Below are 23,902 nucleotides of genomic sequence, written 5' to 3'. Positions count from 1 at the left end.
ATGCCTCCAGTGCAATTTATAGTAATGAGACTGCCTGCTTTAAAGTATCTGATTATAATGCAAATATAAGAAGCAGGTATGTTTGCTTTTCAAAGTTGGTAACCTCTCATAGTTTATAAAGTACGTATCAGTATAACAGCACACAAGTTACCTGTGGGTGTACAAAACTCATCTGTTTTTCACAGCTTACTTCACCAGACATAATTGGATGTTGTTTTGGACTAGACTATGACACACTAGATTACATTAATGACCTGAAAGACATATCATAGTCCAAAGCAGTGTGTGATTATGTAAACAGATTTTACAAACTCCCAAGCCATATCTTTTCAGTGATATTTACGATGTGGAGGGGTAAAATACTTATCTTTAATAGGATGGAAGGTGGTATTTATTGACTTTCACCTCTTGTTGGCACATCACCAGAAAAGGTATCACATAAACATAATCTACCAAGTTTTGAACCTGGTATTACTCCACTGGCTTTATTGGAGTTGTGTCCAGTTACACCAGAGATGAACTTGATAAAGAAACATAGAAACTAATGTGTGCAAATGCAGATGTCTGAGTAGTTGCACAATTAAACACCATAGAGAAAATAGTCCAACTCTACCTGTCAGATACATTCCCTAGTTCTTCCCAGTAACAAACCCTAGAGTGACCCTATTGCCAGCTGCTGAAATCCTTATTGTTCTAGAGCAGAGGTTCTGAAACCTCATTGTACCACCACTCCTTTCTGACAACAAAAATTACTACACAACCCCAGGGTTGGGGAAATGAAGCCTGAGCCCACCCGAGCCCTACCATCCTGGGAGGAGGAGGGGGGCCAAAGCCCGAGAGATTCAGCCCAGGGCAGGAAGCCTGTAATCTGAGTCCGCTGCCTAGCACTGAAGCTGAAGCTCATGCCCCGCCACCAAGGGGTGAAGCCCTCGGGCTTTGGCCCCAGGTGGCGGGGCTTGGGCTTCGGCTTTGTGCCTTCAGCCCCGGGCCCCAGCAAGTCTAACACCAGTCCTGGTGGCCCTATTAAAATGGGGTCACAACCCACTTTGGTGTCCTGCTCCACAGTTTGAGAACCGCTATTCTAGAGTTCCATAAACTCTGAACAGTGTTTGCACTGAACTCCATGGACCTACATTTGGTAGTAAGCACTATGCTCAGAAATAACTGTAAGTCAATGGACTGCTGGCAGTGGGACAGTGTGAAGGTCCTGTTACTGGCCCTGATGCAAGTCTCCTTTTGAGATCTTGGAATTGGGAGACCCCTTGCTGTGTGGAGTCCCACAGAGGAGCTGTAACTGGCTAAGATAAAGAAGAATTACTAAAGCAGTGGAGTATGTCAAAGAACATTCAGGTAATGGGCAAAAGTTCAGGCTTGTTCTTCCTTTTCCCAGACTAGTTCACCCAAATCTATCATAGTACAACTTCACAATGGGGTTGAGGTCAGATCATTGTAGCAACCTTAACTAGAAACTTCCTGACTTTTCTGGGGCCCAATTATATGTGCATTTGTAAAACTTAACTGTCTGCCATATCCTAGAATGAAAAATAAGAGCCCTGTATGAAATCCTGGCTCCTCTGGAGACAAGGGCAAGATTCCCATTGGCTGCTGCAGTGCCAGGATTTCACCCCATGTTCTACTTTAAATTTTTGCCCATTCTGCTGATTTCAGTAGGGATTTCATGCACAGATCATTAAGTGATTTCAGTGACAATTGATCAATAGAACTTTCAGAATCTGTTTAATAAAATAAATATAAAGCTTTATTGTGAATATAAGTCAATTACTTCACCAAACTTTTTTCTGAAATATTTTCCCACAGTGATTTGCACTGTTTTCAGCTTGAGACACTTAATACAGAACTGCTAGTAAATAGCTTTGTGAAAACTAAGGCTCCTTAAATTGGTCCCTGAAATAAAGTGCTCCTAGTCATCTGTGATGAATTTAATGATTATTGAAGATAAATATTCACCTCAGAATTTAGAGTGACAGGAATTGAAATGATGGCTCTAATGAGGAGCACTGTAAATAATTTTGCACATAAATGGAAATTTGTTTTTTTATGTCTACTGCACAACATCACCTCAAAATAATAAGTGGAAAAATGCAATCTTTGAAAGTAGTAATTGGTATTGGAACTATTGGTTGGACTGATAGTTAGTTCTTTTCATGGGAGTTGAGGTAGTGAATGGGTATGGGGCGATGGTAAAGAAATTCACTGCTAGTTATAGCTCTGAATGATGGTAGCCAAAAATTGTTTTTAGTTGATAGCTGTTCAGCGGATTATGAAATGAGTTTGATGACCTTCCTCCTTTTCACACAGCAGCTGACACTCAAGGATACCTTCTTGGCAGCTTGGAGGCCGAGAGCTGGATCAGTATGTCAAACAAATACAACAGTACTTGGTTCCAGGGAACATTTTCTGAAATCACGGTTTTAGAAACTAGCAAGAGTCAGAGTTGGGACAAAGGCATAGTTGGGAAAGTGTCTTGTTTTTTGTTTTTGATCTAAGATATCGATGTGAACACTATCATTGGTGGAGGGGGAAATTCTTCTCTCCAGTCTGCCATGTAGATCTTGTAAGTTCAGAATAGGGGATAGTTATCCAGAGTGGGCATTACAGAGGAAACTTTTGCCCTTTATTTTCTTCAAGATTTCTGCAAGCATGCAGCTTGGGGCTGGTGGCCTAGTATTGCCATTAATGGCAATAATGTCCCATGTTTCTGTTTGTCACATGCTTGCTATTCTTTTGTATGCTATGCCATATTTTAAGTTACTCCTTTTTCTGCTTCTGTTTCCTTTTTTTATAATGACCTATTTTGGCAATCAATAATGATTGGCATAGCCACATACATCCTATCTTCTTCATTGTTTTATTAGATAATTTGTTTCAGTTAAGAATAGTATTTAACTTTCATTCAATGGTTTACAAACATCTTCACAACATCTCTGTGAATCAGTTAAGCACTCTCCCAATTTTATAGATATGAAAACTGAGCTCCAGAGAGATTTAGGGACAGATTTTCAGAAGTTCTGAGCACTGAAATACCCCACTGATGTCAGTCCACAGTCCCAGATATGAAAACAGTGACATAGAAGGGAATAAAATGCATAAGTTTTACTGACTCTCAGTTTCGTGCTCTAACCACTAAATAACATTCCCTTTCTTTAGTATTGCTGACTATTTATTTTATCTTCAAACACATTTTGATTGTAGGTTTCTCTACATTTCTTTCTGTCTCTTCCTTATTTGTGAAGTTTCTAAGAAATAAAAAAAACCCAGCCAGTTTGTAGTAGGAGAAAAATATTGGTTCACATGGTCCGTCCTCTGCTGGAGCACCAGCATATGTAACCATGCTTTGCTTTATGGAACACCTTTATTTTGATGCTTTACAAAGTGTGTTTGGGTATTTCCAGATTTTCTCCCTTTTATTACCATCCTTAGTTTCAATATACTCCCCCCTCTCCCCCCCCATGTACAAAACCGTGAAGCAAATAATTAATCAGAGCAGCTGGGTATTTTAAGTCTTACTTAAAGTGTATGCAACTCTTGATGAAGTAATGGACTTGCACTGTTTTCACGGCTTTACTGGTTAATATTACCTATATACTTTGTTTTACAGTAAATCTGGCAACTGTTTATAGAATCTGGATTCTTTTATACATTCCAACAAGTGTCTGGCATCATTATCATACCAATGGCAGAATGCAGCTCTTTTGAGTCACTTTAGTATTTTCACAAACCATGATTGGTTTTTGTCCTGTGTTGTCATTACCTAATTTGTCAAATATAAGCAACTTCCTTAGATTACTGTTGTATTATAATGCATTACAGTAATATCTTTCAGTCTTAAAGTTCCCAGAATGTACAGCATATGATAAGCAAAGGGGCATTTGCTTTGACAGTGGAAATGCTTTTATGAAGTAATGTCTTGACCATCGCTTTCAAGAAATAAATAATACATACCATACCAGCACTTTGTAATATTATGGAATTAACAATAGATTGTATCATTCACTATATTTACATTATTTGCACTAATAATCAGTGAAGAAAATCACAAAAATTACCGATTTATGGTATGATTTGCTTTTATGTCCTTCATACAACATTTCACAAAACACAGAAGTCAGTCATATATTAAAATGGAAAGGTAGATTTTTAAGGGTAAATGTCAAAAGAAGAACCAACTCAGTGGCCAGAGCATTTCACATACAGTAAATTTGGCAGCATTAATAAAAGAGTGAATTTTACTCAGAGAGAGTTGCAGGGAAAAGACAGAATAGAGCTTTGGAACAGATGGGAAAAAGGGAAGAGGGAATCAGAGATTTAGGCTAGAGGAAGAACTTGTTTTGAAAAAGGAGATGAAATGGTAGGGTGGGATTTGAACTGGATTTCTGGATAGGTGAAGATGACAAAGAATGGGTATGATATCAGTCGTAATATAGCATTTTTTAAAATCAAATTCCAAAATTTAAATCTGGATATCTTGCTGCAGCTGTTTGAGTCAGCCCTGGTGAAAATGGTTTCCCTGAAGAATCTGATCTGTCTTTACTTTTTGCTCTTGAATGTAGGAAGGAGGTTGCATTCTTACTTTTGACTATTTGACTTCTGTCTATATTCCTGTGACTATTTTTGTAATGTTAGGAATATGTTCTTAAACAACTGTTTCTCATTCTCTTAGTTTTCTCTGTTTTTGTATCTTTCTTCTGTCTCTTAGTAACTTAAGGTTTTTTTTGCAGAAATCATTGTTTTTTCAGTACGTCCTTCCTTTTTCCAAGAAAAATGTCATATTGTAGTTTATAACTAGAAGATGCTTTGCATGTTCATGACTTTAATTTCTTCCATGTTCTGCTGACCTCTCCATCACTTTCTCATTTAGCAAAATATGATTGATTTATTTTTTACTTTTGGTAATCCAGACATGAATTTATGATACATAAATCTTAAATAAAATCAATTAATTCTGAGATTATTTAACAGTCTCTAAAGCAGCTTTCCTTGTAATTTAGTTTGCTTTATTCCATGGACTGTTATCTTAAGAGATGGAGCAAGGAAAGCATTTAACAGTTTAGTGCTAAAGTTAAAGTCTGATTTTGTGTGATGCTCTCAGCTCTCTTGACAGCATTTCCCCTCCCAGGAAATGCTCAGCACCCCTAACATGCAGTTTGCTTTCATATCCCTTATAGCTCAGTGGTTTGAGCATTGGCCTACTAAACCCAGGGTTGTGAGTTCAATCCTTCAGGGAGCCGTTTGGGATCTGGAGCAAATATTGGGGATTGGTCCTGCTTTGAGCAGGGGGTTGGACTAGATGACCTCCTGAGGTCCCTTCCAACTCTGATAATCTAAGATTCTATGATAACATATTTTAAAGTGTTTCTTTTGCATTGTTCTGCTTCTCAGCATCCTGCATGATTTGTTTTGTGTCACACACTGGAAGATCTTTACCCAGTGCTGTAAATTGACTCTGAGCATTCCTTTGTGTCAGTATGACACACCCACTTTTAGATTTAGATGTCACTGTTCATGATATGTAGAATAAAGTCAATTAAATTACAAGGAGAAACATCTTTGGAACAGTGCTGACTGCAGAAGCGATTACAGATTTTATCCTTTTGCTCAGTGGGCTGTGCTTCATAAGTTGACACATATTGTGAAAAGGACCATGATGGTAGTGTAAAACAGGGTAAAATACTATTTTTAGGGTCACTGGTGCCCACTTCGCTAATACCTGTGACATTCCCCAGTCACGTGACTTGATGTAGCAAATAAAAGATTAGTGTCCCGTTGGTATGCGTACTTTGTTGGTGCCCTTGATGACCTATGACCCCAAAATTCTTCTCTGCAGTGGTGTAGCAGTGTGACTGACTGGGTTCAGTGGAGTCCAAAGGACTCACAAGTGGGAGAAGGTGGTAAATCCCTCCACAGGTTTAATATGCAGCGTGTTATAAAATCCCCAAACCCTTATTCCCTGGCTTGAGGACACAGTTCAGGGAGTAGGGGGTCCCCAAAACGAATTCCCTGATTGACTGACAGATGGTGCACTCACAAACTCCATGAAGGATCCTCAGGTCCAGAGATAACTCTGGACTCCTCAGTCACTGCAGAGGGTCTGATCTCTGCTGGCAGGGATCCTCTTCAGGCAGGAATCAGGTTGCTTCAGTCCCAGGATTTCCCCTCAACACAAAGGGGTGCAGGGCTCAAGGTGCAGATTACACAACTGTACTAAAATCCAAACTGTCGTCTCCTAGCCCAGCATCCAGACACACTCACAGCAGGCAGCAGCCCTGAACTAGCAGACAGAGCAGAGCTGACCATGTGGTGACTGGTCTCACCTAGAGAGCTGGAGGGGTAACTCAGCCTGGCTGGGGAAGTTTCCCAGCAAAACTCTACAAACTGGGAATCATCAGTGGAAAAGGAAAAGCCCAGCTGAGGGATCTTGCTTTCAGGTCCCTAGGGGCCAGTTCTCAGCGGGAACCCTGCATGCAGGTCTGGGGGCAGGGATAGCTCAGTGGTTTGAGCATTGGCCCACTAAACCCCGGGTTTTGAGTTCAATCGTTGAGGGGGCCATTTAGGGATCTGGGCCTAAAATTGGGGATTGGCCCTACTTTGAGTAGGGGGTTGAACTAGATGACCTCCTGAGGTCGCTTCCGACCCTGATATTCTATGATCTATTAGTTGCTGGGCAGACTCTGAGTTTGCCTTGGCTCCCCCTCCCTACCAGGGACAGTGTGCCTCTCACTGAGCTACTTTGCAGACAGAGCCCCAGGAATCTAGGTAATCTCCTTGGGGGTTACACTCTCCCTGGGCAAAAGTTCTTGCCGTCCACGGCAAGGGTCATTTAACCACAACACAAACATGCAAGGTCCTTTTCATCAGGTAATAATAGACATGGCTTAGTGGACAATAGATGTTATTTGCCAACAAGTAAGTATTGCCATGTCCCCATATTATATATGATATATTAATTTAAAACAACATTAAATTGTTATTCTGTTTACATTAATAACATTCTTACTATATTGAAATGAATGACTTAACCTTGGAGTCTCCATTGTTAAGTATCAGGCACAAACAATAATAGGCCACCCACACCCATCTAGGCCAACCTTCTGCACAGGTTTTCGCTCTTGTTCTGAACGTCAAAGTACAGGAGCTTCTTTATTGTGAGGGCTCTCAGCAGTAATAGCTGCAGGACAATCAATGATTTCTCTTTCTGCAGGTTACATGGTTTTTCCCACACCCTCTGCAAGTGGACCCATACTAGCTGGTAAACTACTTGCCTCTTCAGGTGGTGCCAGAAGGCAGGGGTTATCATGCTGTATTGTTGACTGATGGAGTACAAATGGTGCCGCTTCAGGGTTAAGTATTTGAGCTAGAGGAGGCCCAGATTCTCTCTCTCTCTCTAACAGTTTCTACCTCACGTAACAGCTCATGAAGCATAGGAGGTGTGGAAGAAAACTCAGTCTTCACTCTTAGGTTATTTGCAACAAGTCAGAGACAATTTATTCATGCAATTGCAGGGAAGACAGCTATTAGAGTGTCTGTCCTTAGGCAAATCTTCAAAGTACAAAAAATATAAAGCAATATTTATACCCTTTTGTTACATATAGCTGTGTCCTGTTTATACATTTTTCTTCCCATTATCTTAGTCAACATTGCATTCCATTCTTATCTTAAAGCAAGGTCCCTTGTAGTTTTCCCATCCACCTCGCACAAACCCTGCTTCAAATCTCGCGTTATTAAGGTTAAGGTTGGCCTGTTTCTTGCTCTGTCTCTTAACCAAACTAAAATAACTGCACACAAATCCTCTTTTCCCTTTCACACTTCTACAGAGGCGTTAGATAATTGGGGAAGAATTTCTCCTCACTGCTACTTTGTGAATGAGGATCATTTTCTTCAGGGGAGGTTAAAGACTCGCTGTCTGCCTTGCCAGCAGATTCAAGTTGTGCAGTAAGGCTTCTTTCTGCAGGAACTTACTTCCTTAGTCTTGAACGAGTAATGGGTGGCCGGGAGGAACCACATTCGCTATTGTTCTCTTCATCTATTAACTGTCTTGCTGGCAAGAGGGGGTTTCGGTGAATAGTCTTACAAACATTTTTTCCATTTTCCATCCTAAGGTGGTATACAGGCAAGTCTGGTAGCTTATCAACCATTATGTCGGAGTCTGCATTCCACCGGTCAGCTAATTTGTGCTTTCCAGTGAGACCTAGATTTTGGATTAAGACTCTGTCTCCTACCTGCAGATCCTGTTCACGGACCTGACTATCATATCGCTGCTTGTTGGCAAGGTTGCTTTTTCTGGCTGCTTGAGAGGCCAGTTTGTAAGCTTTCCGCAAGTCACATCTAAGACTCTGAATGTACTGGAGATACGGTTTTTTTGCTAGCTTCATCAGAGGATATCCCGAAACATAAGTCCATTGGTAGCCTTGCTTCTCTACCAAACATTAAATAATAATGCGAAAAGCCAGTGGACTCATTTTTACTGCAGTTTTAAGCATGCATAAGGTAACTGACATGGCTCACTCCATCTGGTCTTTTGGGATGGATGCAGAGTTCCCAACATGTTTTGCAAAGTCTGGTTGAATCTTTCCGGTTGTGGATCTCCCTGAGGATGGTAAGGAGTGGTTCTGAACTTCCTTATTCACAGGGTTTTTGTCAGTTCGTGAATTACCAGTAGTCTGCTTTCAAAATCTCTTCCCTGGTCAGAATGGATTCAGGCAGGGAAACAATAATGTATAAAAAATTTATCCCATAAAATTTTGGCCACTGTACTGGCTTTTTGGTCTTTTGTGGGATATGCTTGGGAATACCTTGTAAAATGGTCAGTAACTACCAGTATACTGGAGTGTTTTTTTTCTATCAGGCTCCAACAACAAAAAGTCAATGCACATGAATTGCATGGGTGCATCTGTAGTGATGTTCACCATAGATGCTGCCTTTTGTGGCAGGGTCTTCCGCTTAGCACACTGAGAGCACCATTTGCAGTGGTTTTCCACAGATGCTGTCATTTTGGGCCAATAAAACTGGTCTTTGACCAATTCCAAAAAGTCTTGTCTACCCCCCAAATAACCATGGTCATCGTGCAAAGACTTCAACACCATCTCCTGGTATTCCCGGGGTAAGACCAGTTGTTTTTGCACATGGCCCCTTATAGTATGGATGGTCCGGAATAATCACTAAACGATCCCACTCTTTTAAGAGAAGAATTGTGCCGGGGGCAAAGTTAGCCTTGGAGATGGGTTTTTCACCCTTTTCCACAGCTTCCAGCACAGGCCCAATGTCTTAATCTTTCCACTGAGCTCTTCTCAATTCAGTCGGAGTTAACTGGGGCAATTCAAAAGTTTTTAGCCTAACAAGGTTTGCATAAATTATGGGTATAGCCTTGTCAGATAACCCCAGTGTGTCGGCATATGTTTCCTCATTTATATAATGGGACTGCAGTTTTCCTATTATGGTCTTGCAGGTGGCACAAATAGCAGGTGAAGGTATTTTCATCCACTCAAACTCTTCCTCAAGTGGGTTATGAGGGTGACAGGACAATGCATCTGCATTGGTTTGACCCGATCAGTACTGCAGCTTAAAGTCATAAGCAACCAAGGCAGCCATCCATCACTGACCAGTAGCATCTAGTTTAGCTGTGGTCTGCACGTAAGTAAATGGGTTATCTGTTTTTCTACAAAGGTCGCTCCGTATAGATAATCATGAAGTTTGTCCACAACAGCCCATTTGAAAACTAAAAACTGAAGTTTGTGCACGGGTTAGTGTCTTTCAGATGCAGTCAGCCCTTGACTGACAAAGGCCATGGGTTTCCACTGATTCTCATAATTTTTGATAGAGAACTGCTCCTAATCCATCAAGACTGGCATCTACGTGCAATTCATAGGGCTTGGTAGGGTCTGCAAAGGTTAACACAATGACTTTGTAAAAAGAAAAGGAGTACTTGTGGCACCTTAGAGACTAACAAATTTATTAGAGCATAAGCTTTCGTGAGCTACAGCTCACTTCATCGGATGCATTTGGTGACTTTCTCAATAAGGACATGGAAAGTGTTGCATTCCTCAGTCCAACGGTCCCCAGAGGATTCATTCACCTTGAAATACCTCGCAGGAGGACTCACAAGCTTATATTGGGGTGATCTCTTCCATAGTGGGGGGGTACCCCTTGTAAAATTGGTGAGCGGTCTCACAATGGAGGAGTAATTTTTTTTACAATTCGGTGGTAATAACCACAGAAGCCTAGGAAAAACTTTAAAGCTTTCAGGTCTTTGGGTATAGGCCAGGTGGTTAATGCCTCAGTCTTCTCGGAGTCAGTCGCCACACCTTCTGCTGACACAATATGGCTACATATTTTACTCAGGCCTGACAAAATTGACATTTATCAAGTGACTGTTTCAACCCATTAGCTTCCAGGCGGTCTAACACTTACATTAGTCGAGCTTCATGCTCTTCCAGAGTTTTCCCCAAAACAATTAAGTCATCCAAATATACCAGCACTGTCTTCTCCATCAAACACTGGAATGTAGCAGGAGCTCCCAAGATACCTTGGGGCATCCTCTCAAACTGGTAGAATCCCAAAGGGCAAATGAAAACTGTTTTCGCTTGTCTTCAGAGCTCATCGGGATCTGGTAGTAGCTGCTTCGTAGATCTAAGACAGAGAACCATCTGCTTCCTGCTAGGCAAGCTAAGGCATCATCTACCCTGGGTACAGTGTATTGATCTGGGATGGTCCTTTTATTCAGTGTGCGATAGTCCACACACATGCACACAGTCCCATTTTTCTTCTGCACCACCACAATGGGGGATGCATAGGGGCTACGGGATTCAGAAATTATTCGTGCTTCCAGTAGTTCTTGGATATGCTTTCTCACATCCTCAGTGTCTGCAGGTGCAAGTCTTCAGGACCTCTCCCTAAAAGGCCTGTCATCTGCCAAACGAATGGTGTGTTCCACGTTAATGGCACACCCCAAATCCCATTCCTCAGTGGAAAACACATCAGGTCTCTCACTTAGCTGTTCTTTCAAATGGTCATTCCAACTGGGAGACATAGGAGAATCACCAAAATTAAAAAGATCAGGATCCAATGCCTTACAGGGCTTTCTGCCTGCAGTTGCAGGGCTCACAACACTCTCTACCCTATACAATCGTGCCAATACCATTCCTTTCCTGATGGCTATGGGATGGTTGTTTTCATTTCTTACTCTTACCATAATGCCAGCTTCCTCCATCTGTAGTAAGGGCAATACACCTCTCTGAACCATCAGACCACTAGGGAGGTTAACTCCAGCAGAGGACACCATCATCACTGTATGAGGAAGGCTGCGACTGTGCTTCTCAAGTTTTCTTCTCAAGTCAATCTCACCATGTGGGGGTAGGGACAAAATAGCCTTGGTTACTCTTACAACTTTCCCTAGTGACTCATCAACAGAGCTATCATGGTCATAATGCGTTGTGGATGAGCCCAGGGTTGGCTCTTGCCATGGAGGGTGAAAGCATGCCTGGGGCCTTCTGGCCCAAATGAACACAAAGAGTGGCCAAAGACTGGAACATGTTGCTGTTGGTTCCAATCAATATGGGAATGCCATCAGAATTTTGCGTCCGAGGACAAATTAAAGCCAGAGTATCACAATCCTAGAGACATCCAGCCAGTTCTGCAGAAAAACTTAGTCACTAGTACATATCCATCGTATGGGTAACTAGCATTGCTAAGGTCCCATATTGCCAATCCCTCTAGAGCAGTGGTCAGCAACCTTTCAGAAGTGGTGTGTTGAGTCTTCATTTATTCACTCTAATTTAAGGTTTTGCGTGCCAGTAATACATTTTAACATTTTTAGAAGGTCTCTTTCTATAAGTCTATAATATATAACTAAACTATTGTTTTATGTAAAGTAAATAAGGTTTTTAAAATGTTTAAGAAGCTTCATTTAAAATTAAATTAAAATGTAGAGCCCCCCCAAACTGGTGGCCAGGACCCGGGCAGTGTGAATGCTACTGAAAATCAGTTTGCGTGCCGCACGTTGCCTATCCCTGCTCTAGAGGCTAGATCCTCACTTGAGGCAGGAATTGCTGATGGAATTCTCTAGTAATGATGGTGACCTGAGACCCACTGTCCAGCAGGGCCCTACAAGGAATCCCTTCTACCATCACATTAACTACTGCTGTTGGGCCTATCAATCCCTCTGGGAATGGGCTCCAGGAAAGCTGTTCATAACACAACTTAGTGGAGCTCTGACTGTAATGGCTCCCAGTATGCTCCATTACTGGGATCCTTGGGAGTTTCCCTGTAGCTCTCTTTTTCGTTGTGCTACCTTCTCTTCGTTCCTCGGGTTGTCACTGGGTGGCAATATACCTATCCTCACCACATCGGTAGCAGAATCTCTTGTTCCTTGGGAGGGTCACCAAAGTTTTATTTACAGGTTCTCTGTTGGGGCCCCCTCTCCCTGGGCAAAAAGCAGGGTACTTTCTTTCTGTCAAAGTTAGTGGAAGAATTTTGCTAGGTGACCCCTGAGGCATCTTACTTGTCATAAATTCAGTGAGCTGTGCTGTCAGAGTTTTAAGCTGTTGATGGAGGTCCTCAGTGGTGGACAGACAAGGATCATCCTTCAGTTTGTTAGGAGCAACGGTCCTACTTACTGAGATCTTATTCCTCTCTCTAATAGTTCTCTTTTCCTCCTCCTCCCAGACTTCTCACAGCAATTGATGGAATTCTGGAGGACTGTCCAAACAAGTTGCAGTTGCATAATTAGAAAGCCGTCATAAATGGCACCTCGTATGACCTGTTCTAGTTGTACTCTGTGTTCCTTGCTCTTCTTGGTGCCTTTATGGCAGATGCACAGTTGAAGGGATGGTTCCAATCTGTGACGGTAGAAAGATAGTTTTTCACCTGGCTGTTGGTAACAGGACCGAAATTGAAAGTAGAGGTCTTCCCGTCTCTAGGCTCCCAAAGGCATCCTCCATCGCCGAGAGATAGTCATCAACAGTGGCAACAGGCTTGTTGGCTTTTAATGCACATTCCCTGCAGGTCCTCGCAAGCTTTCTGCCACACGTTTCCTCTTTTCAGCCTCACTACATTGCCATTCCTGCATCATCTGATTTAGTTGATGCCTCCAAGTGTCACAGTCATCTTCCCCTACAGGCACTGGTTTAATGCTTGAAAAGAACTTCAGCTTTCTGTAAGGGCCCGATTCATATGCTGTCTTTATGGACTCCCCTATTGCTTGTCTCATAGCAAAAATTATTTGGTCCATAGACCTGGGAGGAGGTACAGGAGTACTTCCCAAAAGAGTCCTTAATTCAGACATGGTCTTCCCTTCCTGCCTAAGAAAGTCCCCCAATTTGGACTGAAAATTGATGGTTTCAGATGGTGGGGAAGATGAGGAGGGAAAACATGATTGTGCTTGTATGGTCACCTTCCGTCCTTCCTTCTCTCCATCTGGTAGAATTACATGGACGATCACTACAGTAGACAATATAATCTTGCCCTCTACAAGAAGGGATAAAGTAGCTTCCCCTTTTGCTTGCATATGACTCCAAACCACACAGGTTCCCCATTCTCTAACATTAGCAATCTCATCTTCAATTTGTCTAACTTCCCATTCAGTGGGTACATTAGTGAGCAGGAAGTGACATTCAGGGTCAGCTCCCTCCAGCTCACACCAAGTTACAAGCCTCTTCTGGCAGTCCATACTGGGAATTTACTTAATTTCCCAGGAAGACAGCAGGGCTGTATATAAGGTCTGAGTTTAAAACATGGGATCCCAGTGGTGCCTCCAATGTAGTGCCCCCGCTCCACCCGGTTACTTTCTTTAATGCCAATCTGCTTACAGGTTTTGAGGGACAGGTCTGGGTTTTTCTGGATCCCGCCCCCCACTCAGCAGGGTGTATCTTCTTTATTTTTTCCTATGAATTTATTTGATGGTGCCTCCACCCCCGTCGCTCCTTCCTGGCAGGGTCTCCAGGGCAGCTTGGGTGGAAATTTCTAACCACAGAGTAATCCCCACTTACTTGTCAGATAGTTGGAGACTTCCAAGAAATAACACAAAGACATACAATATATTCCACACAATAATTATATTAAACAGGAGACAAATATAACAGGGTAAAACACTATTTTTAGGTTCACTGGTGTCCACGCAGCCAATATCTGTGACTTTCCCTAATCACATGACTTGATGTAGCAAATGTAAGATTAGTGTCCCGTTGGTACACGTACTTTGTTGGGGCCCTTGATGACCTATGACCCCAAAATTCTTCTCTGCAGTGGTTTAGCAGTGTGGCTGACAGGGTTCAGTAGAGCCCAAGGGACTCACAAGTGGGAGAAGGTGGTAAGATCCTCCACAGTTGTAACAGGCAGCAAGTTATAAAATCCCCAAACCCTTATTCCCTGGATTGAGGACATAGTTCAGGGAGTAGGGGGTCCCCAAAATGAATTCTCTGACCTACTGAGTAAAAGATGGTGCACTCACAAACTCCATGAAGGATCCTCAGGTCCAGAGATGACTCTGGACTCCTCAGTCACTGCAGAGGGGCTGATCTCTGCTGGCAAGGAACCTCTTCAGGCAGGAATCAGGTTGCTCTGGTCCCAGGATTTCCTCTCATCACAAAGGGGTGCAGGGCTCAAAGTGCAGATTACACAACTGTACTAAAATCCAAACTGTAGTTTCCTAGCCCAGCATCCAGGCACACTCACAGCAGGCAGCAGCTCTGAACTAGCAGACAGAGCAGAGCTGACCATGTCGTGACTGGTCTCACCTAGAGAGCTGGAGGACTAACTCAGCCTGGCTGGGGAATTTTCCTAGCAAAACTCTACAAACTGGGAATCATCAGTGGAGAAGGAAAAGCCCAGCTGAGGGATCTTGCTTTCAGGTCCCTAGGGGCCAGTTCTCAGCGGGAACCCTGCATGCAGACCTGGTACTCACCAGCTCCCCACACAACCAGTCCTACCCTTGCCCTGGCTGTCTCCAGACTGACTCAAAAATGTCTTCTCCTCTTTCCTGAACTCCCTGGGTGGGGCATCTCACTCCCTATTGGTTGCCAAGCAGACTCTGAGTTTGCCTTGGCTCCCTCTCCCTACCAGGGACAGTGTTCCTCTCCCTGAGCTGCTAGCAGAGAGCCCCAGGAATCTAGGTAATCTCCTTGGGGGTTACAGTATAAAGACCCAACTGGAAGGGGAGAGTACAAAGTGCTCATAACCTTCGCTGCACCAGGGGTGTGTTTAGGCAACCCCCCAAATGGGTGGCACTGGCTCACGAGGGGACATGGCCAGGGCAGCTGGCAGAATGCATGAATTCAGCACATCCAGACTAGGCTCCTAGAAGCCCCTAGCGGAAACTACAGTTACCCTACTAAAACAGAACCTTCTAGGAAGGGAGGTGGTAGAAACAGTACCTGTCCCACCACAGCAGTGAATGACTCTTGATGGAGGGTTTCCACAGAGTTTATTTAGCTTTGTGTAAAGTAAGAAACCATGGATTTGATTTGAATCATGAAGCTGTGATTTATGTATGCGGAACTGTTTACAGAATAAGGGTTTGGTTTCACCAATCTGCTGTTTGCTGAGATTGATGGTAATTACTTGGAAGCTTCCAAATTTTCCAGATATTCTCTAGCTCCTTTGACGGCTTTCTATTGCTGTCTAGATGTTCAGCTACCCCTTGGTGGTATGCTCAACTCCGATCTGGCCTTAATTTATCTACAAATACACATCTTTTAACTGTCTCCGAACAATAAACATACAATGCATGAAGATTTTAACCACAAAATATAACTAGCTCTGCGCTGCAAGCCACCTTCTGTTTTGACTGAGGAACTCCTGCTAGTTAAAGAAACTGTCAAAATATTAATCCAGGTACCTTCAGAACCTCCAAGCTTACCAGTTCCCCTCAAGAACAAACTGAATTGCATATTTATAACTTTAACCAGGAAGGTGCCTGCATACTAGTACATAGGTTCACATCTGTTATAACACAATTAATATTAATTTCCTTGACAAATGTGATACACTTCTGTATACATTTCAAAGTCTGTTTCAATATTTTTACTCTTAGCAGGGTAAGACTGAGGGTCTTATTTGCAAACATGTAATGATCCTTTTATCCTAGAAAAGATGCAAGGAAAGTGCTTAGTAAAATCTTAAACCTATATAACACCTTTCCTCCCAGAAGGTACTGTCAAGCCTTATTAGTCTTCTCTCTCTCTCACGCACACTCCCTCCCACACACAGAAATCACTTCACCCACCATCACATCACTAAAATGCCACTACCAGCTCTGGGGTAGAACATAGCTATTGTTTAACAGCACACAAGGCAAGACGGTTTCATAATTTAGGGCAAGAATTGAGGAAGATTACTGTATCTGTTTGGCTATGCAGGGAGAATTTTGGTATGCTGAATGCTACTTTGGCCAGGACATCAAGGCTAACACACTTTCTCCTCTGAAAATGCCATTGCAAATCTCCTTTAAACAAAAGCATAAATAAAACAAATATCTCTTGAGGGTGATGTTTTCTATCAAATTTTCACTGAATGGTTTAATGTTACATGTTTTATACCACAACCGTTAGAAAAACAGAGTATGTATTGTCCATGAAAAAACATGTGCCACATGGTGAAACCACGAAAGGGAAATCCACATCCTCTCTAAAGAATAGCAACCTGGGGATGAAAGTGCAGAGTTCCTGCTTTTAGAGTTCCCTTTTGAAATGTTCTTAAATCTTTTAATTCCTGTAATGATGTCTAACTACCACAGTGATTGGTGCCTTAAAAATACCTGTGATGAAATAGGGAATGTCTACATCCTGCCAGTTTTTAATTGTACTGGGAAACAAGGGAAAACTGAAGTTCCTCAGAATCCTTTGTCATCTGGGGGATGGGGAAGATATCAATTCCTGTGTCTCCTACCCCCAAAGTCATTTTGTGAGAGTAGAGGATTCGTGAAGATCTTTCTCACTTTTGTTGACTACTAGAAGACTGTGCGCCAGCACTGTGCAGTTCTTCTATTCCCTTGGAAATACTAATTCAAAGCATGCAGAATTAAGATTGCATGTGCACATACCACACATTGGGGGTGGTTTTTGTCTAGCTCTGAACAATTATTCAAAGGTCAGGTTTAACATGAAAAGGAGTACTTGTGGCACCTTAGAGACTAACAAATTTATTAGAGCATAAGCTTTCGTGAGCTGTAGCTCACGAAAGCTTATGCTCTAATAAATTTGTTAGTCTCTAAGGTGCCACAAGTACTCCTTTTCTTTTTGCAAATACAGACTAACACGGCTGCTACTCTGAAACCTAGGTTTAACACGGTATGTAACTGTGGATGAGTTCAGCTTTTAGGTGCTGTGTGGGGTTTTTTTGTGTTTTGGGGGTGTTTACTGGTACACAGATAACGATTCTGCCAAGCGGCACTGCTTTCTCATTGTTGGCTATACGAGAATAGGCTGTTGTCTAGGATAGCAAAATGCAATGGCACCAAAATGTTTAGTGACTGCTTATTGCAAAAAGTAACTGAAGGTTGAGAGGGGTGGACATTTTCCAAGGTGCTACCAGAACCAAACACACTAGAGCTGGCATAGGTGTTCTGGGATACAGCTCAACATTTCATTGGTGAACCAAGTGGCAAATCTATGTTTCTTCCCAGCAATCTGTTCCCAATCCATTTTTGGAGTGACTGCTTACTATCAAAGAGAATAAAAAATACCAAAGGAGACCTTGGAATTAGGTGTCCTCAGTAGAAGGCCCTCTTACAGAGTCACCTGTATGAAATTACAGAGTTGAACAAAGTCTAATTTTCTTTTATAGATGAGACTGCCAGTCATAACCAATGATGGGTACACAACAAAAAGGGTTCAGAGTTCTAAGTAACACATCTAAAATTTGGAAGGCAGTTGCAGCCCTTTCCCTCAACAAACCTGAGGAATCTAATTTTCCGGTAACTGCAAAACCCCACAGGGCCCTAAATTTTGGCAGAAAAATGGGATTTCCCTCAAACTTCAAAAAAGCTTATTTGGAGGAATTGGGGGGATTTAGGATGGATGAATTCCGCAAAACTGTGCTAGCCATCTCCGACCATAAGGCTAGACTTTGGACTTTATGACTTTTGTTCCTTGTTCAGGCCAGGAGGGATAATTCAGTTGATTTCACAGAGGCAAAATCAATTTGTGTAAGGCAGAGTCATGTATTTTGCATTAAATCCTATCACTACTGCAATCATTGGCAAAATTCCTATTGACTACAGGGTTTGGTTCTTTTGAAAAGTAAATTTGCAATCTCTCGCTGACCTTGTGTATGTGTGAGAAGGGGATCAGATATTTGAAGAGATGTACACAAGCTGCAACGTTTTGAACTAGATTTCTGACTATGTACGTTTTCAGACAGGCTCACTAGCATGGTGGCTTCTAGCCCCCAAGTGTGGGGGTGTTGTTGGATGCTGGTTTTCAAACCCCCGGCCACGTGAGAAGTCACCCCTTTCTAAGCCACTGAACGAGTTTCGATCCATTCTGGATTTGCACCTGGTTTCCACCTTGGTCTAGAGGTCGAGCAGGCAGAACCCTAGGGTGGCCGGTTCTGGCCCTATCACCCCCTGCGCTTGTGCGGCTGAAATGTGCGTCCGAGCCAGGGCTGCCCAGATCTATCGAAGGCGCAGCTCTGCCCAGCCAGGGAAAGGAGGGCTGTGGGGGGAGGTGCTTTGCTGCTGGTCCTGCAGAGTAAAGGACTAGACACGACACCTGCTGGCTGCGTACTCGGGCCCTTCCCCAGGTGAAGCGGAGGCGACACCTCCCTCCCCCTGCTGCGCTCACCTGGCCGCGGAGCGCCTGGCCCAGGGGCGAAGAGCTGCCGCCGCTGGTGCGCAGGGAGCTGCCGGCTGCACCGTGGAATGTGCGGTATGCGGGGGCCAGAAGCAACCATTCGGCGGGGCAGGGGCGGCCGGCGCCTGGCGCCTGCTCCTCCGGGGCCCCGCGCCGTGGGCGGCTGCCGAGCGCCCCTGCGCAGAGCAGAGCGGCCAAGGCCGGAGGCGGCAGCGTGCAGGGCAGGCCGGGCGCAGAGCCTGCCGTGGGCCGTCTCCTGCGGCGCCGCGCGCTCTCTGGGCGGTGGTTGAGGCCGCTGGTAGGTGGGATCGGCTCGGCCGCTGCCGGGGAAGCGCCCGCCGCCGCCAGATCAATGGGCTCCCTTCGGCCGCTGCTGCTCGTGCGGGAGGCGCTGCAGGGCTGATCCCCGGAGCGGAAGGGGGAGAGAGGCGTCGTCGTGCGTGGAACTCCGGCTCGGAGGCAGCCGCCGGGGAGGGAGGGAGGCACCGCAGCCGCCCCTGCGCGCAAGTTGGCACAAAAGTTGCTGCCCATCCCGAGGGGGAGCTGGGGCTTAGGCGGGGCGATGATTTTCCCCAATAGCAGCAGTAACCCGGCGGGCGGCAGCAGGGCTCCCTATAGGAAACAGGTAAGAGAGCAGCCCCCCCCCCCCCCACACACACACACCCAGGGGAAGGGGAGGAGTGGGTACGTCGCGGGGGGGGCCTGTAACTTCCACTCCCTTAGCGCTGCGCGCGTCCCGCTGGCTTGCACGGAGAGTCCCCGCTCCGAGCCTGCGTGGTGACCTTGTTGAGTACCCGAAGGAAAGGCGATCTGGGGCCGGTCAGGCGACTTCAGCCGGGTGGCGCTAGCGGCGGCGGGGGTGTTGTGTGGCGCCCAGGGAGCCCTGGCTTTGCTGAGCGCTGCGCCACGGTGGTGGCGGGGGGGAGGGGGGGTTGTTGTTCGTTTTTTCTTCTTCTTCTTTTTTTTTCCAAAGGAGTGAAGTTGAAACGTGCATTGAAAATCGAAACTTCAGGCTGAATGTTTTCCTTTCTGATAAAATGACAAGAAGGACGAGCGTGCTTTCAAAACAAACAAAAAAGCCCCATACGCTCCAAAAACGCCTCTGCTGTCGCGGCTGAGCGTCACCCGCCGCCGCCCCCGGCCTCCCCCTAGCAGTGCGAGGGAAACCCTGTGACATTTTATGAGCAGACAGGGAGTTTCGATAAGCTTGGACCATTCACATCTATGGAACTGTTTTGAAACGGACAGTTTAGCATCTTAAGTTTTGAAAGCAGCTGGAATGGTTAGACCAACATCCCCTGCTGCAGTGGGGCTGGGAGAGACTAGGAAAACTGTTTCCTGTTTCTGATTTTTAGTGTTGGTATCGTCACACTATTATTTACTACAAAACAGACCCGTTTTCATTGAACCTTTGACCAGACAAACAAAAATCACGTGCTTCAGGTTTGTCAGGAAAAGTGAGGATCCTCGTGTTTGTATAGAAAAGGTTACATGGATTAGAAGTCAGTGGCAAGATGCCTGATTGACTGAACAAACAATCGACTCACTATCACCCCCCACTGTCATTTATTTTCTTGGGGGCTGGGGAGGGGGAAACACAAATCTCCTTTGTGTTTGTGCCCCCCTCAGCAATAGAAACAAATGAATTTATAATAAGGGTGAAGGAGATATTATCACTCTGTATGGAGTTGGGCTGCATTAAAGATAGAAATATCAGATCACATCACATTGTAATGGAGAGTCACTTTCCTACAGGGCTTCATGGAATTATTGATGTTGTTGGATTTTTTTAAAAAAATTCAAATTCATATGTGTTTCTCAGATAGGTAAGCATGTGAATTATTAGGATTATGATAATTAACCAGTGCAACTGTGTAGGTTTATCTTTACTTGGAGTTTAAGTGAGCTTTCACAACTTGCTGCTCTCTTCCCTCATTTTAAAGAAACATCCTTATTGTACAAATCACTTACGATGGTATCTCAACAACTTTCTGCAGATGACCCAACATTGTGTCATTATCACTGCATCTTGCATCTGAAGTGTGTGTATGTGATAAAATATGATTATTGGGTGGTGGTTTTTTTTTTTTTAAATCCCCAGATACAACCACAGTGCAGCTCTTGTATCGTGTATCTACATACTTTGTAAGGGAAGCCAATATATTAGACACTATTTTCTTACATTACCTGAAAGGATAGTTAATTAAGTAAGACACCTTAGGGTCTAGTGTGTTCATTTGTTTGTTAGTGTGCAATAGGGTGTTAGCAAGGAAATAGGGAAGAAAACTCTGAGGGTGAGGCCTTTTTACTAGAAGGTTGTATATTTTGTGTAGGGATCTGAGTTAGACTTCTGGTCTGGAGCATGCTGATAAGATGCTCTTCTTTTCACAGTTCACTCCTTGGATTCAAAGAGCTAAAAGGCCTGACTGAATTAGAAAAACAAATAGACTTTTTTTTTCTTTTTCAGTAGCAGAGGAAGAAATGAATGTGTGGGTATTATGTAGTCCTAAGACCCCGGGTACCAAAGCTTTCTTTTGTTAGTGTTTAGCCATTCTCTATTCAAACATTTCCTACATAGGGAGCTGGGTTTTGAGCCTTTTCCCATTGAAGTGTGTGCAAAACTCCTATTGACTTCATTGGGAATGACTTGGTGATTTCATTTTCACTTAGACTTCACCTGCATGGATGAATTAGTGTCACAGGATACGAGTCTAATCCTCCATTTGTTATAATGTAGATTTACTGATGTACAATTAAATCTAATCCATTTTCAGAACATTTGTATTTGTATTTTATTCTAAGAGGCTGGTTTTCTTCTATGATAAAAGGGAGTATTCAGTATATGAAACAGAGAAGGAGTTAAAAGAATTTTAAAAATGAAAAGTAAATACTCTGGGATAGCCTGTGCTGGCTTTTTAATTGTAATGTGTTTTTAGTGGTATCAGAATGGTGTAAGATTTTAATAGAATCCTGAATCTTTGATAAAATAATATGTTTTTTCTATCATAATTTCTGGTTGGTGCCAGATTGTGGCTGAAAATTGACTGCAATCTATCAGCAAAAGGAAAGAAAAAACCCCTGTCAGTTTTAGTGGGAAGGAATTGTAATATAATTTTGCCTCATTGTAATCTATGGCAAAAATCCCAATGGTTTCAGTGAGGCCAGGATTTCACTGATACAATCTATTTGTTGCCTAAAATTAATGTTCATTTTATAAAGGAATCTGTGATTACAGTACTATGCTTGCTATCTGTGTCTCTCTGTGTAACTCAGGCTTCTAGGAGCCAGTCAGCTACTTCATTTTCAGGTCAGACAGAGGTGGGTGGTGCCTAATCTTTTTCTCTTCTGTAGTGGTAGGGTGAGCAGCAAGCTCTGGTCTCTGAAGTCATCTGTGTTAAATAGGATTTGCCTGCATTGCGGACAGACAAGAGCACATTAAAAATGCTCCTACTGAGCTCATGTCAAAGTTCGAAGCTGCAAAAGTGAGTAGTAACTTGGCAGGTACTGCCCTGACAGAAACAGAATGCAGGTTCAAGTCTAGCTGAAGAATGTGGGCAATGCATTGCCTACTTCAGTAGTTTGTCTGTCAAAATAGTTCTGATCATACATGCTATGTGAAAGTGGCTAAATACAGTCAAATATTTTTACTCTTCCTTTAAAGGAGAATATTTTATCTACTGTGAAGAGGCTGTAATAAGTGGTAATACCTCTTCACCCTCTGCTGTAGACTCTTTTAGGTCTCTCTTCAATACAACCTATGTATATAGAGAACCTGAATTTTCCCCTTTCAGTTACGCCTGTGTAAATCCAAAGTAGCAACAATTAAGTCAACATATTTACACCTGTGTAACGCCAATGTGATGGAAAATTGGGTCTCCTCCCTTCCATCTGCTCTTTGTATCTGTAGAGCTGGTGTAGACATTTGATTTGGGATTGTAAATCACTGTGTTCAGCCCATTTTTCCTCATCTCCGATTTCTGGGGGCCAGAGCAAGTAGCTATTTAGGTTTAGGATGAAATAACCATTGAGTCTCGCCAGTAGATGCTGGATCAGTATCTGAGCTTATGTAAGAAAGCCAAGTGATTTTTTTTTTAATTTATTTTTAACAGCTTTGCCTGGTAACAATGGTTCTTGTTACATTTTGATGAGTGTAATGTTTATCTCTCCAGTATAAGTAGATTTACATAGTTTGCTGCTTTCAAGCAGATTAACTGGGTGTAACTGCAGGTAAGGAATCTAACTCTGATTCAGTGTTTGGCCTTGTTTAGAGACTGACATACAATGCAGTTGATTAATCCTTTCATGCTGCTCTGTTCACAGCAATTTCTATGTCATAGGTGGGGTTTTCTTGGAGTTTGAAGATAAAACTGGCATTTAGAAAATGTTTAAATGAAGGAAACCATTGCTAGTCTCAAGTAAAAAATGTTTCACTTTCACAATGATGGGTTTAAGGTATCAAGATGCTATACCTGTAATCCTATATACCATTTGACAGCTCTGTAGGGGTTTTTTTTTTTTCCTTCTCTTGCTTCAGTTTCCTTTTTTGTAAACATGTATGTCAACTGACCTCATTAAATTTATGAGATCACGGAGTATAACTGGCGTGGTCAGAATTTAAAGCAAGAAACTCTGTAGAAAAATCTAAGAAATAGTTCTTGCACAGTACTGTTCTGTGAATGTGCATGTATGGGGGAGGGATTGGAGAAAGAGACCGAATACACTTTTAGTTTATAACTGAGTTTGTTGTATTATGATTAAACAGTTTATTTTTTCAAATTGGTAAGACTTGTATTATTTTATTCCTTGCATTGACCTGATCAGTTGCATATGAAATATGTTTGACATTAATGACCTTACATGGCCTTAACCAGACTCTCAGCTTTTCTATTGAATATCAGTGCAGAGAAAGCTCACATTTATTATTATTTTTTGTAATGCTCCTATAAAGAGGTTTGTATACCACTGAGCAAATCGGATCTCTCAAGCATAAACAATCAGTGAGTTTCTATAGGTATAATACAAACTTGAATGAAAAAAAAATAAAAGGAAGCACCCTAACCAGTCAGATATGACATTCTAGATTAGAAAAAGTGATCGATTAC

The 23,902-nt window shown here is 43.0% G+C and overlaps 2 protein-coding genes across 13 annotated transcripts in view; one reads left to right on the top strand and one right to left on the bottom strand.

Annotated features, from left to right (window-relative positions):
- RBMS1 (RNA binding motif single stranded interacting protein 1) overlaps positions 1 to 23,902 on the top strand; it is a 214,057-nt gene that overhangs the window by 50,842 nt on the left and 139,313 nt on the right. For 2 of the 11 annotated variants that reach the window (XM_043505178.1, XM_043505177.1), the window contains exons 1-2: positions 19,286 to 19,425; positions 19,774 to 22,282. The exons of 5 other annotated variants lie outside the window; for them this stretch is intronic. In XM_043505178.1, coding sequence (XP_043361113.1) covers positions 22,259 to 22,282 — 24 coding nt within the window. In that variant the 5' untranslated portion in view covers positions 19,286 to 19,425; positions 19,774 to 22,258. Of the gene's footprint in view, positions 1 to 18,767; positions 18,876 to 19,285; positions 19,426 to 19,773; positions 22,283 to 23,902 lie in introns of those variants that run through there. 4 more of the 11 variants (XM_038421076.2, XM_038421074.2, XM_038421073.2 and 1 more) reach the window with 2 other exon arrangements.
- Positions 14,068 to 19,331, bottom strand: LOC122458102 (translation initiation factor IF-2-like). Of its 2 annotated transcripts, none has more exons than XM_043505182.1 (2): positions 18,792 to 19,331; positions 14,068 to 16,453 (listed from the first exon to the last, which is right to left on the bottom strand). In XM_043505182.1, exons 1-2 carry the CDS (start codon positions 19,329 to 19,331, stop codon positions 16,391 to 16,393), a joined length of 603 nt encoding a protein of 200 aa, XP_043361117.1. In that variant the 3' UTR covers positions 14,068 to 16,390. The 2 variants fall into 2 exon arrangements, with proteins under 2 accessions (XP_043361117.1, XP_043361118.1); XM_043505183.1 differs by lacking the exon at positions 14,068 to 16,453 and adding an exon at positions 16,495 to 16,650.

This window comes from Dermochelys coriacea, chromosome 11 (assembly GCF_009764565.3).
Source record: "Dermochelys coriacea isolate rDerCor1 chromosome 11, rDerCor1.pri.v4, whole genome shotgun sequence".
In the NCBI taxonomy this organism is placed as follows: Eukaryota; Metazoa; Chordata; order Testudines; family Dermochelyidae; genus Dermochelys; species Dermochelys coriacea.
This window is presented reverse-complemented; position numbering and strand designations above follow the sequence as displayed.

Bases quoted from the DNA above. Each gene is read 5' to 3' on its own strand.
- LOC122458102 (XM_043505182.1), bottom strand. From the start codon at position 19,331: ATGGGCAGCAACTTTTGTGCCAACTTGCGCGCAGGGGCGGCTGCGGTG. The intron at 16,454-18,791 runs GTGAGCGCAGCA...TTTTGTTTAAAG, and splicing joins GCCAGGCGCTCCGCGGCCAG to GAGATTTGCAATGGCATTTT.